This window comes from Malurus melanocephalus, unplaced genomic scaffold (assembly GCF_030028575.1).
Source record: "Malurus melanocephalus ecotype Western Australia unplaced genomic scaffold, MMel_1.1 scaffold_400, whole genome shotgun sequence".
Lineage (NCBI taxonomy): Eukaryota > Metazoa > Chordata > Aves > Passeriformes > Maluridae > Malurus > Malurus melanocephalus.
Window position 1 is genome coordinate 386689 of NW_026623632.1, and position 19359 is coordinate 406047.

The window sequence follows — 19359 nt, forward strand, 5'->3', positions numbered from 1 at the left end:
CTTCAACTACGCAAGAAAATGAAAATATAAGTAGAAATAAATATTTCAAACAAATTTTATTTGGTACTTACATGCTATATATAGTTTTAAAGAAAAACTACATATTTTGGACACTTCAAAATATTGTGGCTATGTACATGGAAAACTAAAGAAAGCAAGAAAGGAACCCAATTTGTTTTACTGTGTCACAAGTTACTATTGAAAGCACTCTGACTGAATGGCTGTTTTTCCCTTCCATAAATATTCTGGCAGATGAAGTCTCTTTCATTTTATTTCCATTCTTTTATCCCATCTCCTCTATAAGATGAACACTTGGCAGCAGCAGAAATTTCTTCAAAAATTCTTCGGCTTYTGTCTCAGAAGATTTCTTCTGCTAGCACAGACTTTCTGCACAGTTTCCTAGAGGCCTCACTCAGCGCTCACTAAAGACAAGTCAGGAATCTTAATGGTACATTCTCTGTTAGCAGGAGCTGAGAGCCCATGAACCTCCATTTCCCCAGTCACTGATTCAGAAAGCAATGCCTTAAGCTTTCGGTGATGCTCCAAACTCAAACACCCTGAGCAAGCTCTGCCTCCAACAGCATTATTTAGCAAAGCACAAAAACGTGCAAGATTTTACAGTTCTGCACAACAGTAACCAAAAGTGTGGGATGGAACAATGAATGACAGTAGAAATCAGCATCAAACTAAAGAGAAAGCAACCTGCATCGCTCCTCTTATCACTCAAACTGCACTGCTTTATAAAAACCACACACTACATAAAAAGCACAATGATCATTTTCCACTTGCTCTGAAACGAGCAAACCCAAAAATYGCCAAACCTGCATCATCATCCAAACCTCAAATATCCCAGGTTTCACACAGTCTTCAGTAGTCTGATAAGGCAAAGGAAAAGTATTCCATTTTTTGGGAACAGCAGCAATTTACAGGACTTAAGGAATTTCCTTGTATGTGTGTGTGTGCACATGTGTGTACACATATGCACACACATCTTCTATAGTGTTGTGAACATGGATGTAACTAAAAAAAAAATCAAGTTTGCAGTATCTTTTTACCACATTTGTCTAATTTATTCAATTAAATGATTTATTTCTGTACTGAGCAAAAGTCATAAATACATAATCTAGGAGAACAATAGGTTTTCCTCTTGTCCATGAAAAAATAACGCTCTCAAATTTTCACATTTTAAAACCTGCCTTGTTTTGTGTTTTTAGAGAAAATGTGAGAAGATCATAGTGACGTCTCAATTTACAGAATGTCCCTGTAGGAATTACATTTACAAGAACCTGATACAGAAGCCTATAGTTTGCCCCCATAATTAGAGTTCTCTGCAATAACATTTAAACCAACAGGTTTAAATAAAACACCCCATTAACTCTACTTGTAGAGCAATGAGGCATTTATTTTTCAAGTATTAGAACCACAAAGTGTAAAAGATTCTTTGCCAATTTTACAATTATGCCTTTTAAACCAACACCCACCTTTTTTTAAAAAAACAAGAAAGAATCAGTCCCACCACCCAAATCAGCCGTTACTTTCAGATTCCAGTGTCTTGTGTCTTAAGGAATGCAGAAATATTCAATTACTAACAAAAAAAAGCTTGTTGGAAATAGCCATATTAAGTAACGCACGTGAAGCATGATTTTTCTAGTGATGAAAGCTATTAGAATGGTGATCCAAGTCTATTCCCCTCATTTCTTCTGCTGGTTTTACTAAAGTCCTTCCAAAAAAGATATTCAAGAAATCTTTAAAAAACTGGAGAGAAAAAATAAAACACTCCTTCATAGCATGGAAGAAACTCCACTGACTGCAGAGATGCTCATATCACCTTTGGTTCTTCAGAAGAAACAATCAGATCACTTCTACAACAGAAGGTAAAAATGACAGGTCAGAGCAGCAATTGTTCCTTTAAAATGTTATTTGCTTATGCAGTTATTTTACTTTAAGATAATTTTCCTTACATTTTTAGGCCACAGAAAAACAAAGTGCTAGCTATTTTAATTTGCTAAATTAGTACTTGTTTACCTAACATTCTTTAAAAGTAATGATATAATTTAGAAAAATCCAGCATCCTGCAAACCATCCCTCATTATTAATGCCTGCAAAAWTTTAATGAGGAAAGTACATCCAGAATTTWAAAAARTTGTTTTTTAAAAGCAGTAGCTCCCCTTCYGCATGTGCATGTCAAGCACTGCACTTGCAAAACCGGAACCCAAATGCTGATCCTAAGCTCAGAGAAGCAGCCGTTGCCTATTGCTTCTGTTTCAAAGCACAGGGCAAACCTTTCTAAGYAACTTAGAGCAGCAGAAAGAAAAGTATATCTAAGAAGCCATCACTAAAAAAAGATAAGGCCTCACAACCATTTGCACTTCATCTGTATGGCATGCATAGCTTTGCATGCATAGCTTTACAAAGAGGACATGTGCTCCTGTCTCCAAACAATGTGGGGTTTAAAAATGCTGAAATGAATCAACTGAAATAAAAAATTGAGAGCTCTGGGACCTCTGTCAGTTACATCTGATTACAGGTGTTAGTGAATCACTGCAAACCTACCTGCTGTTTGATGTGTTTGAACACTATCTACCTGAGGCAAGAGAGTCCCCTTATCTTCAAAGGCTAGAATTGGATTCAAAGGAATTTCGGGACTATTGCTTCCATCATTGTTCATMGCATCCAGCCGGGGTGGTTTAGAACCAATAGGCAGGTTCATGATCTCTTCAAAGTTATCATTCTGCATAGACATTCCATTTTCATTTGCGTTTGTCTCTGGATTGAGATTGCTAAAAGAGAAACATAGAAATTTTTCCTTACATACTTTATCTAGATCAGAAATTTAGTCATGCTCAAAGCATTATTACAAATGGAAGAAAAGTCTGCATCAATCTCAAGCATTCTTTCAGTCAGTGAAAACTAAACTATGCTTCTACCCCAGTAGGAAAACTATTTTTGCACTCAAGAACTAGGTATTTCTTCCCTCAAACACATGGGAACTTTGGTTACGTGATAGCCAGAGGTAGAGGGTGTTGCAGGGGCACTGGAATCTGAGAAGGGWCTGGAGAGGGAAGGGGTGAGGAAACTCCTGCAGCACCACCACTATCTGGAACCATACACATCATGCAACTTACAGCCTCTAACACCTTTTTCAGATCTCATAACCTTTGTTRTACCCTTCCTCTTATTGCAAATCAATGTAATTTCCCTTGGATAAAATCACTGTCGTTTTTATTATTTCTCAGATCACCTCCTGCCATCAGTTCGGGAGCAGCCTCTTCTTTATGCCACTTACCCAGAAAAAAAGCTTCCTCATCAAKGTAGTGCTCCTTTCAGTCCCTCCTTCCATACAAGCTCTTAGGGTTTATTTCCAAGGCACTMCCCAGCTCCACACTTCTCCTGTTGATCATGTCCAAGCCAAAAGAACCCTCTCCCAGAACCCCTCACATCAATCTGCACTTTTGTTTTCCATCTCCCTCATGACAGAGACACCTTATGAGTGAGCTCTTGTACATCTCCTCCTGTCGAGAGCAGCCCAAGCACAGCCACTCYGCAATTACATGTGCTCTCCTTTGATCATACTCGCTCAGGTCTCACAGCCTTGTTCTCCTCTCCCAACCCTTTTATTAGATGTTGCATTGCCAAACCCTTCTGACTCTGCAGATGGCATGTCCTATCCTGCCAGAGGGGACACACTAAGGTGCTACTTCACTGAACAGTAATGGGACCATAAACTCCTCAAGCAAGAGCAAGTACTCAACCAACACTCAGAAATCTTGTGATCTTTCACAGGTGCTTCTTTAGGCCCTCARCAGTTAGATTCTGACAGTCTTGGGTTCCTATTCCCTATTGGGATCACATTACAACTGTTCAGATTGTTTGGAAATATTTCAGCCACAAAGGCTCAGATGCAATTTTCCTAGATTGGAACTTGGCTGTCAAYTTCCTCAGGCCATTTCTCAGCAGGTGACTTGGTTTCACAGGCTAATTTTCTCCTGACAGCACATTTACCAGTTTTAAAAAGATCTCTGCTTTTAATTGGCATACAGTGTATTTTCATTTGCTGGCTTCTCTGGGTGTACAACCTGGCACAAACAATTAAAGAATTGTTTTACAGTAGTCTCCAAGAGACATAAAATAAATATTGCTCTTTTGAAAGTGGCAATGCTTTATCCAAAGTCCAGATTTCCTGTGAGAACCACATGCTGGTGTTCATATCAAGCCTTCCCAGTTTTTCAAACCATTACCAGTTCTTTTTCAGAAAGGCACTCCCCCTTTTTTTTTTTTTTCATCTGTGGACATGCTGAGCAAATTCCAAAGTGAAAAAAAATGTTTCACTGCACTGAGTTTGAGAGCAGACAGAGAAACCCTGCTGGCTTCCTGGGAAAGATCCTAAGTCACATCACCCTTTTGTGCCAGAGATGTACATCTGTAAGATGAGGAGCAGAATCTGTGAAATACTTTAGGACTATTAAAATCTCCTCTGTAATGTTCACTTATTAGGTTATTATTCACTGTAAGATATCCTATTACTTATTTTATCCCCATCTACTGCCAGTAACCATACCAGAGCTAGGATAACATGCCAAGTTTGATGAATGGGGTAAGAGGTGGGAAGAGTGCAACTGCTCATTTACATAAAATAAACAGCACAGTAGGTCAACAAGCATTGGAGCAATGAAGAAGCCTCTTGCTTCTGCAAACAGAATTTTTCTACCCAATTTAYCAGCTGACTTCATGGATAAATAATTCTTCATGTTTCATATTTATTYGTCATTGCACTGCCAGTATTACGCTCACAGTTAGACCAGGACTCATTCAGACTTGAACAATGTTTTTTGAGACAGAGGAGTCTCTACAATCACAAAGGGGGTACAGAAAAGGAAATCAGGACTATAAGTATTTTAAATTTTTTGGTATGAAATCTTCTAGATTCTATGCTACTTGATCCACCAAATTACTAGAGGAGCATATTTAGACAAAACAAAGGAGAAAATGGAACTGTGGAATTAATTTCCACTGGGCATCTTAGAGGCCACAAGCTCAAAAGAAGATTAGATAAATTCCTAGGAGATTGGTATGCCCTCCAGCTTCTGGTAATTAGCAGCTTAGGGACTACTTGAGCCTATGGTTACATTTGGACCACAATGCTTAGCAACCCTTCATTGGCCAAAGCATCTCCTGGTAATTACCTTTTTTTTTTTTTGTCCTTTACACTGTGCTACAGGCCATTAAAGCAAGAACACAAAAAAATGAAGGACATGTTTTTGACCGGCTACAGTTGTTCTTGCTGTCTTATGTTACAGTCTTAATACTGACTCAGTGTCCAATGCAACACCAGAGATATCCTTTTCAGCGTGCAATTCAGCAGAAAGAATTGGATAATTTTGGCATTCTAGCATATTCCGTAAGCGGGCTTGTAGCAAGACACTTATGTAACAGAGAAAAAAGAAAAGTTGCCTGAGTTGTTCAGAGAGCATTTCCAAACATAACAGTCTCTCAAGCATCTGAAGGACATCTCCATGGCAGCTGAAAAGCATCTCTGCAGCTTCACATTTTGACCTGGACACATCAGTATTAAGAAGATAGACTGGAAGATGCTGAGAAAAGAGAAGCCAGTTTAATGAAAGGAACTGGAACATCCAAAAAAAATAAAATTACTGAAAATTATATCTCTTGTAGATAATTTTAGCCAAAACTCTGTATAGACACAGACTGAAATTACAATGTGAAGCGAGTAAAAAATAAGGAAAGAAGGCCAGAATTCAGTATATCTGTTTCCGATCATTCATTGGAAATCAACTCTGAATAAGAAAAAATAACATACAGATTTCCAGGCCTTTGAAAAATGCCAAAATATTTCCACAGCTGCTATTTCTGATCTGAAGGACATTGTCAGTTGCCTCATTTATTGAGAGGATTTTTGCAGAGAAGACATAGATAGAAATTAACAGCAAAATGAACCCCGGACTTTTGGATGATTTAAATAAATGGTGCTTATTTTTAGGTGTTGTCCCCTGAGACAACAGCACTGAAWCCAGATAGAGATGAGAAGCTTTCTTTTCCAGGGCAAGACAGGAAGGAAATCACCCAGACCAACAGTATATTTCTAAAAGCTATTCTCCAATCTACTCAGATCCACGCACACAGTATGGAGACACAGGAAATGAACTGCACTCATTGAGGCACTCTGCACCTGCATTGCAAGTGTTTGTGGAAAATGGCACAGAAAAGAAGAATTACAGAGTAAGTACCATAAGGAAAGTACTATCAACATAAGCCACTGTACTGAAAGAACTTTTTCTAAGAAGTAGCAGACATGATCTATCTTGGGCAAGGAATTAGAAAATGGAGTACAAGCAAAAATCTGCAWGTGGGCTATGGATTAGGCAGCTGTAGGTTGTCCAATTCAAACTCCTACTATTAGGCTTCCTCCAGGATTTTACTGTTCAGTAAGAAGAAATTTGATTCTGGAAAAAAATCTTTTTGGAATCTTACAATAGACTAAAAAAAGTTGAAAATGCTTAAACATCATATCTGTTTTGCAAATTACTGGTTCCATTAATTTTTCCATTTGTTGAAAAAAACCCAACCAAAACCCAGAATGTAGCCAGAAGCTGACATGCCTTTCATAAACTCATAGTATCCATGAACTGTCAGATTTTGTGGTAATTCTAGATACTTTAGGATGCAACTGGAAAATTTTCTTGGGATCGTTCCACTTTTAAATATGTTTAGTGTTGCTCTTCGTACTACACCTGGATGAGAAATAAGTTAAACAGTGAGTRGTCTTACCACAGACTTCCACATTAGATTTAAGGTTGCTACCTTCCCACCMTTTCCCTATAATATGCACTATTCTTCATTACCATTTGGGCATCAAATTGTTTAACCAAATTTACTTGTGGAGAAGACACTCAGAGCAAGCATAGGCAGCARAATCAGAATCCTTGCAGCACCACTTGAAGCTACCATACCCCAAAAATTATGTTAATATTCASACACTCATTTTAATTCAGAAGATTATGGAAAAAGAAACTGTTTCTATGAACCAAGAATTTATGTAAGATCTATTTGGAAACCTTGAGTACTAACATGGTAAACTAGTTCAGTTCACAAGCAAATACATCTGGGCTTTTTTCTTTCTCAATACTAAGTGAAAAAGCTTTAAGCCTAGGAAAAATTGATTAAGATTYGTTTGTTTAAAACACAGAAGTCGGAATACCAAGAAGTATTTGAACAAACTGTTATGTAGGAAAAATGATTGCACTGATCTATTATTTGCAATAAAATCTATCATTTATCAGTAAAACTAATAATTGTTGACAACAGATATATGGTAAATAATGCAGCAGCCAAGCATTTTCAWTATGAAGATCAATTGTTTTGGAAAAAGAGTGATGTTCCATGACAGCAAGATCTGTACTGCTGATCAGAAGTAGCCCCAGAGAATACTGAAATCCATTGTCTTCTCTCTGCCAGAATGTTTTAAGATGCCCTCTGTTGCATTTCACTGATGACCATGGAAACAAGCTGTTATTTCAAGCTTAATCCCAGTCATAGAGCTGACACAGGATGGATGGCATGATGGGGAGGAACAAGGATGAAAGCTCAGRACAACAGGCAGTCAGGCAATATCCTATGGATGCCCCAGAGCAGCACTCCTTTATTGCCACACAAACCTTCACCATACAAGCCATCCTTCTTCAGCACTACCAGTGCAAGGGACAGAGCTGCTGCACAGTCTGGGATGGACCCAACTATGGATACTCTATGGATACTGCCTTAGGAAGACTCTCCTGAATCACTCCATCCTCCCGCCCATACAYGACACAAATCCCTCAGGTAAAACCTTTTAGCTTCTGCTCAGACATCTCAGCAGTCTTGCCCTTAAGACACGATGAAGTGTTTTTCAGACAACAGCCAAATCTTGCTGAGGGCTGGAGTGAGGTGCTCACTCAAGAAACAGCCTGCACYCATTGCCCCAGTGTGTGCTACCATGTCAGTGTGCCTGGATGCCAGACAACCAGAGCACATGAGGTGCAGCAGCATTGGTGTTGACACCTGTGGCTTTTACCATGTGACAAAATCTATAGGACACTACCAAGTGCTTCAGCTTCACCTTTCCAGTCACTTGGATATACCTCTGAAGCAGACACATTCCAACCTGGCATGCCAGTTTTCCCTTCCACGACCTTATATGCACTTCCTACTTTTGTCAGTATTCTTTAATCTCATTTATTTATTCTTCACTGTGGGCATTCTGAGGTTCCTTCCACACAGATTATAATGGTACAGGACAGCACTCATTAGTGTGGCACATKTTATATTTCAAACATGAAGGTGCTTGTAAAGCTGGGAGTGATTAACATTTTAATAGCTGCCCAAGACAATTATAAGGCAGCGCCGTGCAGCTCATCCAATGCAGCTCAGTGTCACTGACAGAACTTCTCTCAGCAGGAGSATCCTTGTCAGCATGACAGCAGGCTAAAATCCCCCAGACATTTGGAGGGATGAAGAGAGGGCAAATTCCTCCTTCAATTAGTGCCAATCACACCCTGAAGCACACTGTCCATTACAGACTGCACAATGGCTTCCCACATTCTAGTTTTTCCATGCGTATTCTGGCAATACCTGCATAAAACATGAAAGGACTGCGAGATTATTTGGCTTTCTGCATTGCTAAAATTAAAATAACTGACAGCTCATGCTTATGTAACAGATGTCACTTGGTTCAATACYGAGGTTTCAAGTGTTTCAACAATTTCTGAAAGTCTGAGTGACTTGCTTCATAGCTACAGAGAGCTCCCAGTGTATAATATCTGCCTCCCCAAATACTCCTTATGAGGAACAAAGGTGGTTCTTTTGAATGCATAAGCATATCTCACACCAAGGATATATCTACAACAACATTTGCTAATACTTCAAGCAGTTAAGAAATCAAAACATCAAGGCTGAAAGCASAGTATTCATTATTCCAATTAAGAAAATTAGCAGTGCAAGTCCCGAGTGGGTTTTATGAAGCTTAATTCATGGAAAGGAACAGAAAAAAATTCCCTTTCCATTAAATTTTGATAAATGTATTAATTGCTGGCAAACACAAATAGTTCCAAACACTGCAGAGATCATGCTCTGTTAAAAAAAAAATCTCTATCAGTTAGCAAAAATTGGTTACTGCTATTTGAAATATGATGTTCTTTTCTGAACATTGGAAAAGATAAAAGAAACAGGAAACAAGGCAGATTGAACAATTGCCTCTTAGTTAGGGAACACATAAATTATTATATTCAGAATATAATTTATTATATAGTTATAAATKATAATTTATTATTATATTCTRAATATAATTTATTACTCTGGTAGCCCTCATCTTCCAAACACTTGGCAATGTTTTACCTGTCCACATTTATGGGGGTCTGGTGTGGAACCACCACGCGTGTGCAGGCGGCCGGAGTCCCATTGTGCGGAGGTGACACTGCACGCTGGAGCTGAGGCTCTGCTGTGGGCTCCAAGGGACATGTAGGCTCCAAGGGAGATGCAGGCTCCAAGGGAGATGCAGGACTGGCTGCCACTGGATAGAGAAAACAGGTTTTCATCAAACCAAGCAGCATCATCTACCCTGTAATTAGGGTAAAATATTTTCTACAAAAGCCAGCATAGCTGAGGCAAGTTGCAGTTTTAAAAAATCCATAGCTCCCACACCTCTCTCTCTCTCTCTCTACCCAACCCCATCTCTTTTGTTGTTTTTTGGGCACACAAACCCTGTTTCAGGTCCAAAGTAAATGTCACAGATTTCGAAGCCATAGCTTTGTAATCAAGAATAAACATTTTATCATCATATGCACAATTCCAACACATAAGGCAGTGGGCAATAGAGGCTGATATCTGATAGAAGATTATGCTGGCACTTTTGAAGTAGCAATAGAGAATASAATAGAATAGAACAACACTGGGGCATCATTAATTCCATACTCTGGTATTTCCAGATTCCAGTAACTCAAAAGGAAATCAAGGAAAAAAAAAAAAAAACCCTCTCCATTGGGAAGGATACTTCTTTCAATAAGTACCAAATTACCACTCTAAAACATGGCAGAGAGCAACAGAAGATTAGGTAATCTGTGTCCCTCATGCCAAGACCACATGACACACGATACTGGCTTGCCTTCTGTTTTTCTCTTAAAGTACAACTACAGCCTTCTGCATTGTATCTAGAGTTGCTCTAATTCATATACAGGTCAGTAAAATAAAGCAACTGCACCCCACCCATGCTAACATCTGCTACAGTAATTGCAAGGACAATTCAGTATTCATAGGCTTGGACACATTTACCTTTATTACCCAAAACCTCACCCAATAAGCCCCTCCTTCAGCCACTCTGTTTCACTGTACTCTCAATAACTGGGCTGAAAACTTCTCTACTGAATGTCTAAGTCCGATCTTTGGCAAGTTTTTATATGGAAGATACTAGAAGCAGCTTTCTGTGCTTCTAAAAATGGAATAACAGGAAGATATATTTGCTTTAACATTTAAAAGRAAAAAGCAGAAGAAAAAGTTGTTCTGCTTTGGAAATGCAACACAATCTCCTGTTTTGAAGCAGAGGCCAAACAAATGATGAAAAGGTGAGGGACATTTTTCATAGTGTGACTTGGGCATTGCCCTAAAGATCTCCTCAGGTTTTGGCAAACAGTAAGACTTAAGAAAAACATTTTAAAACAAACTGTTTGTGGATAGYCAGAGGTCTGTTAAAGTGCAATATGGACAGAATATGCCCATTAATCCATACCTTTGAYTCAATGGCATATATAGATAATGCAAAACCAAACAGTAGAGCAGCCCTAAGGCTGAGAGCAGTTTTCTCTTCATTCAGTCACTCAAGGACGCCAGCCTGCCCTTGGGCCTGGGGAAATGGAGATCCAAAGTCTCCTCTGCCTTAAGAAACTACTTGTCTTCTATCTCTAGAGGGAAAGCACTAGCCAAAGGTTATAGAACCCTTYATGGTTTCAGGAATTATTTAAATGGTTTATAACATCTTCAACAGTACCTGCAGACAAAGAAGGCATCCCAGATGTSTCCTGTATTAGTAGCTCACAAACTTTTTCCCCAAGATAACATGTTAACAAATAACAAACACATGTAATGAAATCTGAAAAAGTTTCCAGATGGGGCTAATTATAGTGTTCATTTTAAACATCAAGAACAAAAGTAATTCATCAGCCAGTGCTGCTGTCTTTCTTGTTASTCAACCCATATAGAAAGGAGAAAAAGATTAATGTTGTTGAATATGTTATGCTCCAATAGGATAAGCCATTTTATAGATTGATTGCAGTATCTTTAAACAGTGCTAATTCACACCTGGCAATTTTTTAACAAAAGTTACATTTTTTTTTTCTTCCTTTAGTATAAGTATTAAAGTTTTATATAGAAGATTACCTAAGAAGAAAGAAAAATAGAGACTGGAGTAGAAGGAAGCATAAGAGCACAGGTGTGACAAGAAGACCAAGCTTTTCTAGTAGCTCAATTTTGTCAAATAAAGAAAAAAGGATGGAGTGAATAAGGCAGCATGTGGAAGAAAGAAGTCACAGGGAGATGTTTAGAACAATGAACACCTTATTTTGATGACTAAGAAGAAATATCCTTTTAAGAAAATGTAGTAAATCTGCAACAACCACATGTGAAATAATGTAAGAAAGAAACTATAGAATCAGTTTATTTTGTGATMCAAATCACAAAATAATTTCACTTTATAAATAATTAAACTTGTTAAGCAAATTCCTCTTGCTAAACACCAATGTGACTAAGTTGTTAAAACATTGGACTCATTTAGTAATGGCTAACTACCTATACTGAAAGGCTAAATAAATAATGTCTGTTGAGATTTTAGTTATACTCTTCTCATGCTTTTGTTTACCACAAATCGTGTGCCAAGTTTCAGAACAGTTTCTCAAGTCATTGTGCTCAGTAGGCATTTATTCACCTGTTGTGCTCAGGGCACAGTTAAAACACAATACCTGCTTCTCCAGTAATATTTGCCTTTGATATATGTCCATTGTGCTGGTCAYTGGATTTCTACAAAGGAAAGGACAGTTTTGTAAATTAAAAAGTAGACACTAGGGAAAAGAAGTCAAATGTGTTCAATATTAACACATGGTAAGTAGCAGCACTGACCTTATCTACAGGTTCTACACGCCTAGTTCTCTTCATGATCTCCTCAAGCCTCTAMAATGAAATGTAAAGGGGTAAATAATGTTTGCTGGCATTAATTAGAATATCTTTCTCCCAAACCAAAACTGCTTGTCATTTATCAGCTATATCTGATTATTGAAAAAAAGAGGAATTATTTATTATTGTTGGCAATATGCCTTTCATTGTCACATCAGGCCAGTGAGGGCTGTGGCTTTTTGGAGAGCAGTTTTGTATCATGGGCAACTTCTGCTGCAGAGGTGGAAACAGACTGCTRAGGCAAAACCAATCACAGTTTCTCTGCTTGGACTGAGTTACCTTCTTCCTTTCCAAGCGCTCTTGCTCTTCTCTTTGGAAATGCTTTTCACGTTCTAATCGAATCCGCTCGGCCTCTTCCCGCAGGCGAGCTTCCTCTTCTTTCTGTGTTGATGGTAAAAGAAACAGAAGTTAGGAGTATTTTACTACTTAAAGACAGTTTTATATTCTATGTTTAATTATGCACATCTGCAACACCCTGAAAAGATACTTTTGGGGTTTACAAGTCACCAAAAATCTTTTCAGATGGAATTGCACATTTCTTGATCAATCTTCATGTTTTGCACAGCATTAAGGGAGTGTAACTAAGCAAAAGACATCATGTTTGGTTCTGTGCCCATTCTAGAGCACACCACATGACAAATAAGGATACATTTCCTAGCCTTCAACATTAAAACAACAGCCAGGAAAGTATTCGAGAGATCCAAGTTTTGCATGGTGGATATGTTGGAGTAAAACAAAAGCAGTAGAATGTTTTGTTTGGCCAAGAGAGTAACTGTTTAACGAGACCAAGGGCAAACAGCCACAGGCCCATTTACACAAACTTTCCATTCCTGCTTTCTTAATGAAAGGCAAAATTTGTCTGGAATATACTGTAGTGGGGCCTTGCTCCCTGACTGTGACACTGTTGTATGATGGAACTACTACAATAGATGATTTGCTGCATCTGTAATGTCCAAAAAAGCTTTAACCATGTGCTATCTCTGAGTGCTAAACTGAGTTAAGGCTCAGTTTAACATTTCAAAGAAAGTAGCACACCTCTTCTAAAAAACAATAATGGAGTTTCTCAGCCATATTCACTAACACAATCCTTTAAACATTTATTATCAAAAGCATGTATTTATGTACAAGAAGAAAACTTCATGTCTGCAAGGCAAACTTAAGTGTAGGAACATGGAACAATAAAGCACATGTAAGAAGTAAGAGCACATGTGAGAGGAGAAGAATCCTATCCAGAATGTTTGCCAGAGCCTGTCCTGAAGTCAGTAACCCAACATTATGYCTATCAAATTGAAAAATTTAATTTTCATTTATTTACTCTTATGTCTTTTGAGTAGCTACTCTGATTCCAGGAGGACTGCACCAGGTAAAGGTTCTCCTTGGCTTGATTAAACCTACCCCTTCCYACCAGCCCCACACAAAAGCACTATTTGGCACAAGACTGGAAACCACCACTACTCTATCTCCAACACAATGAATAGTTATCTTTGCATCTGGACTTTCTATAACTGTTGGGACAAAGAATTCCCTTGTATAACAGCATTTATTAAAATTCTCCAGTACAACTCCATTGATTTTTTTCATCACAATTTATGAGGAATAAGGATTTGTTATATATACATTTTAAAGGGAGAGGGGAAAAAAAAACCAAAACCAAAACTCAACTCCCTACCACATGTTTTTGTCAAGTAGAAATATCTCTACTCTTTGAACTACTCTATGGAATGAACTGTGTCCCAACACTTTTCAGACAGCATTTGAATTTTAGATATTGCTCTAATTTAGGTGCTGTGTAAGAGGTGCCAACTAGACTGGCCCAGAAATTCCAAGAAGGAAGCATACTTGTTTCTGAATGCGCTCCATCTCTTCTTTCTCCTTCTGCTCTCTCTCTTCTGCCTGGCGGCGCAGCCGTTCCTCCTTTTCCCGCTCCTCTGCATCCCTCCTTTGTTTCTCTGCTTCTTGTCTGCGAGCTTCCTCCTCTTCTCGGCGAGCTCTTTCTTCAGCTATCCTCTGTGACAACTCTTCTTTCTTTTGTCTGCAATCATTAAAAAAGCATAAGAAAAATAGGTAATAAAAGTAGGGGGGAAAGCCAAACCACCAGATTCCTGAGCCAGCACTGCGATCCCARCTGGATAAAGGATGACCTGCTGTCTGTTCTGCTTCCCATACGGGCCAAACATGAAGCCCTATGTAGTATAAAAAGCTTTGCAATGCAACACCAATACTTCTCCAGCATACGTCTGCCTGATCTATGACCTGCACATGTTCTGAACCAGAAATAGTATCTTTGATTCATACATTTTGCAAAGCACTCCTTTCTACTATTTCATATAACCATATTTTGACACAGTATGCATTTTTGGCATCCATCTCACCTCAAGACAGTGATTCCTTGATTTTAAAAAAGTATCCGATTCTGTTGATTTTTGAAGGTTACCTCCTAACCTTGTTAGTGGTCCCTCCTTCTTGTATTACAGAGTGAGTAACTTTTCACCTTTGATGTTTCCCAAATTATTTAGGACTTTTAAACCTATAATATCCATTCAGAAATAAAGGGCACATGGTCTTCTCAGCTGAAGAATCCTCACCTGTTCAGTAGATTTTCATATGGGAATATTTTTTTACTTGTCATCCTCCTTGACATTTGTCTGCACTTATTTGTCTAGTTTTACTGATTTTACTATCCCAAAAAATATAAAACTCAACATTCAAAATACAGATTCATCTTGGTTAGTTCAGAGTGACATTTTAATTTTGTTTTTGTTTTCTATTAACTTGTAACAGTTCATTTACTTTGTCAACCATGACTCACCTGATACTTTCATATATTCAACTCCAAAGAAGATCTCTTCCCTCAGAAATAATTCACTCAGAGATCATCACAAAAGGCATCAAATAAGGATTACTCCCTATACACATGATTCCTATTCCTTTATGATTAGCAGTACAGCAATTCAGCTTCCATTGTGGATCTCAGCAATGTAAGATGTCTCAACCTCTTCTCAACTGACTCATCTCACTGAAGACCAGCAGCATCTCAGTGGCCTCAGCTCCTTTCAAGTTCTTTTATGAAGGCACTTCACAGAGACTAGAAATTCCTTTCACTGTGAAAGCTGATTATTCTTTACTTTTTCTTTTTTTTAATCTTTCAATCTTAGYATTTATTCACCATATTACTCTTATGCCACAGCAGTTTCTTTTTCTTTAAAATTCTTTTGGAGAGGGCAAGTATTGTGAGCCTTTTGGAAAGCCAGGCTATTTTAACTGGCTCTGCCTTATTCCTATCAGAAAAGTTTTTAAAGACAAATTCCAGAGGCATGGCAGCCCTCTAAAAACGCCCACAACTTGTGCTGTACCCACAGTTGTAAGTATCCAGATGGGCTTCTCATTTGATTTTAGAAAATAAGATGCAACATCAACTACCCTACAAAACTGTTTGGAGGGTGTGGGGGGAAGTCTTATCTTAAATGAGAAAACAAAGAGGTTTAAATCACAACCTCTGGACACCTAAAGCAGGCTCCACGATAGAGAGCTTACAGCTCAAAGGAAGAGATTGTTGTGCCAATCGCAAAGCTGAAAACAGCCATGCAGAGTTCTCTAGATGGAACAAACAAGTACCATTCTGTTAATTTCTGAGGAAACAATTAATCACAACTGCAAGGATCTACCTTCTCCTCCTGTCCTATTTTAAAGCACTTAGAATAAATTTTAACCTTACAATTCTACTTAGGTATATACTGCAACAACTGAAAAGCACAACAGGAAAAGATGGTTTTGGGGACGAACTTGTGCCTCCTGCACTTCAATACTGTGCTTCAAATATAACAACAGAATACACACAAGAAGCTGCTAAAAATGTATTTTCTCCACTGCAGAGGCCTGGAATTACCTTTCAAGCTCTTCTCTCTCTCTCCTTTCTTGCTCCTCCCGCTCTCGCTGCTCACGGGCAAGGCGCCTCTTTTCAGTCAGCAGCCTYGTTGCTTCTTCAGGGTCAGTTGTGCCTGCAGAGGTCTTGGGGGGTRCKGGGGCTGGAGAAAGAGCTGGTGGARCAGGAGGTAGGGATGGGCTGGCTGCTGAAACAGATGGGRAAGAAAATTAGTTTGTCACACACAGTAGCCAAGATGCCACTCTTTTGAAAGGAACAGAAAATACTTGTGAATACTCTGCAAAGTATTTTCAAGCTTATGTGTTTTTTTAAATAATTCAGAGGAGGAAGRTGTTTCTAGATGCTAGAGGTTCATGTACCTTCAGGGAAGTTTGCTTTTGCAGGGTATGTGCAAAAGCAGCTGCAGYTGAAAGGGTAAGCCAGCTTTCCTGTCAGAACAAATGCTGACAGGTGCTCAACTGGAGTTATGCTGAATCAGCAAGCCCMTACCATCATATTTCTTAAGCTTGCCCAATTCTGTTTGAAGAGCAGAAATGAAACATTGCGAAATTATATTTTCTTCTGTCTGATAATCTACATCTGAAAATCAGAGCCAGACTTTCTGTGACAGTCACTTCTGCTGAGTTGGTGATCTCAAACATCAACTGTCTGAAGTGATCTGCACCAAGAGTAGGACACCGACCAACATCAATTCTGCAGCTGCTCCAACCTGAGGCAACCCATGGGATRCAGCTTTTCTAATTTTGCCATTGAACTGTGGCTTGTGTTCAAATSTCAATAGCATCTTTATATCAACTCTTCATTCAGGGCCATCTTTGTCCACATGGCAGAGAAGATGTTACAGGTTTTTTTCAAGTAAATGACTAGTCATGTTTCTGTAAGTTTGCCTGGCATTCTCTAGCACAGGTACAGRGTGATTTACCATCACCTTTTCTCTGAACACCTGGCACCATTACCAAAACACAAGCTAACTTAGGGAAGCATTCCCAGAGTAATGCAGATAAACATGGAAAGAGAAGAGTTTGAACTATCAATGAAGTCAGATTCTGACCCTAGGAATATATATGCAAAATAAATCATGAGAAACAGCCAGGAGATGATTTTAAATTTACATTTCTAACCACCCACTGGGAAGCAGCAATTTTCCTTCCCTCACTAACTACTCCCAAAGAGGGGTTTCCTTCCTGATTTCCCCCTCCTATACCTCATCATGTAAACAAACATAAATTCAGTTGCYTTCTGTGCTGAATTCACATCTGCTGACCTCTCTGCCCTCCTTTTCCATCAGCTAAAAACTACAGAGGTCTTTCTATAACTGCCTCAGGGCTTTCACCTTGAAGTCAAATGATACTTCTACACCAGTCATTTAAAGAGTGCTGGGGCCTGTTCTCCAGCCTTGAGGTGAGCTGGCAGAGTTTAGCACTAGAGYAACAGAGCACTATTCTCTCCATTACCAAAACAGATGTTTGGCCCAGTCCCAAGGAACAGTCCAGACCTGGGCTAACCCCCAAGATGCAGCTGGRAACTCAGAAAATTCTGGGATGTTGAAATATAAAAAGGGAAGTAATTTGACCACTGTAAATGTTGGSAGCCCTTTAGAGCCATGCTCTTAGTAGCCTTGAGGACAGAAGGTAAGCAAATGAGAGGCTGCAATTACAGCCTGGATCAGAAACATACCAGAGAGCCTTTGTAATTGTTGAACAGTATAAATGACAGAGTTCCTGCACCTCAGCCCTTTTTAATTTACTAACATGGGCCAGGCAAGGCTGTTGCTTTGAAGGGAGCACAGCTTTGTGCTGCTAGGGGCTGGCTYCTTGCCCTCAGGCAAGAAGTTGGCAGCATAACAAACAGCTTAATGCACACCTGCCCTGCTGTCAGAGAAGACAACACCCAAAAGACCTTCAAAGCTTCACTGGTATTAGTAAAGTGGYGTGAGATTTGCCTTGAACAGCTTCATCAGCAATTGCTACCTGCTGACCTCCTGGCTCCTGTGAACACACAGCCAGCAGACAGCTGAGGGACAGCAATGAAAGGACAGTGCTGTAACTGGAGGGAATGAGCTGTATTCACCTGCAAACACAATCCCAGGAGAATCAGCAACATTCCCAAATGCTGTACTTTGCACCTCTCTAGGTTCTTGAAYTCATCCAGTGACTAAGTTTTGGCAGCTGGGGCCTCCATCTACAGTACAAAGACATCCTCTAATCTCAGGTGCAAAATGCTCTCCCTGAGGTCTCCATTTTTGGTCCCAAACACCACCTCCTCTAGCTTTGGGAAAAGATRCTCAATTTGAAGAGCTGCTCACCAGTTTGACATAGTATCCTTCTCTTTCATTTGTCTCTGCTTTATAGTCTTGTTTGTTTTTTTTGCTGTGAATATAAACGACTTGACTTTTGAATACTTTTATCACACATAACCTGTTTCAATACTAAGAGACCTCATCATGAACTCAAATATTGACTGACATTGCAAAGAAGCGGAGTCTCCCTCCTGAATGAAACAGTCAAACAAACATGACAGTTTCTTTGGATCTGCACCTTGTACTGGGAAACTACAAACTGTAAACACTTGCAAAGTTTTCTCAGTGATATCCCTGAAATTGTTTTAAAAGGAAGCTTTGTCCTCAAAAGGAAGCAGGTGAAAGATGGCAATTAAATCYCCTTTACCTGCCCATGGCCAACAGATAAACCCATTCAGTATTGTAAATAACTTTTTGCAGGGTTGCACATTGTGTGGTAGGACCTGCGTATCAGACAGGAACTGCTGTAACAGAACTTAACATAAGAAATCAACTCACATGAGGTTTTCTCACAGAACAAGCCAAAACTACACCTGTTGCAATTAAATGCAAGATTAATAATAATTAAAACTGTTATCTGAAAGATAACTACATGGGAGTCCACAAATTTTAAGCTCAGAATCCTAAGTAAGCCAACTTGCACATCCCAGTGCTAACAATGGACTTTCTATCTCATCTGCAAGAGACAGTTTATGCCATATTTAGAATGGACTAAGATGTCTGCTAGAACAAACCTACATTTTTTCATTTTCAGATTTACTTTTTGCCCTTTCTACTTACTCTTTAAGATAATTATTTTATTTTTTTTGGGGTCGAAAATACCCTTTTTCTAACCAAACGGTATTTTCTATTGCCAGAAAAGGCAATCCTTTTCTGCCTTTCTGCTTTTTGGTGTTGGTGGGGTTTGGCATGGTTTTTTTGTTAGTTAGTTGGGTAATTTTTTTTTTTTAAATAACTCATTTTCCCT

At 38.9% G+C, this 19359-nt stretch overlaps 1 protein-coding gene and 1 long non-coding RNA gene across 2 annotated transcripts in view; one reads left to right on the forward strand and one right to left on the reverse strand.

Moving 5' to 3' along the window:
* Window positions 1–37: 37 nt before the first annotated feature.
* The window catches only part of MAP7 (microtubule associated protein 7), a 98964-nt gene continuing 79642 nt past the window's right edge, over window positions 38–19359 (reverse strand). The window contains exons 11-18 of the mRNA XM_057379287.1: window positions 16097–16280; window positions 14050–14242; window positions 12490–12591; window positions 12157–12207; window positions 12000–12057; window positions 9388–9562; window positions 2554–2780; window positions 38–1862 (exon numbers count right to left, since the gene is read on the reverse strand). Coding sequence (XP_057235270.1) covers window positions 1852–1862; window positions 2554–2780; window positions 9388–9562; window positions 12000–12057; window positions 12157–12207; window positions 12490–12591; window positions 14050–14242; window positions 16097–16280 — 1001 coding nt within the window. The 3' untranslated portion in view covers window positions 38–1851. The remainder of the gene's footprint in view (window positions 1863–2553; window positions 2781–9387; window positions 9563–11999; window positions 12058–12156; window positions 12208–12489; window positions 12592–14049; window positions 14243–16096; window positions 16281–19359) is intronic.
* Window positions 5191–12040, forward strand: LOC130581274 (uncharacterized). The gene is made up of 3 exons (XR_008966205.1): window positions 5191–6237; window positions 7474–7836; window positions 11390–12040. It is a non-coding gene; the product is annotated as an uncharacterized LOC130581274 (long non-coding RNA).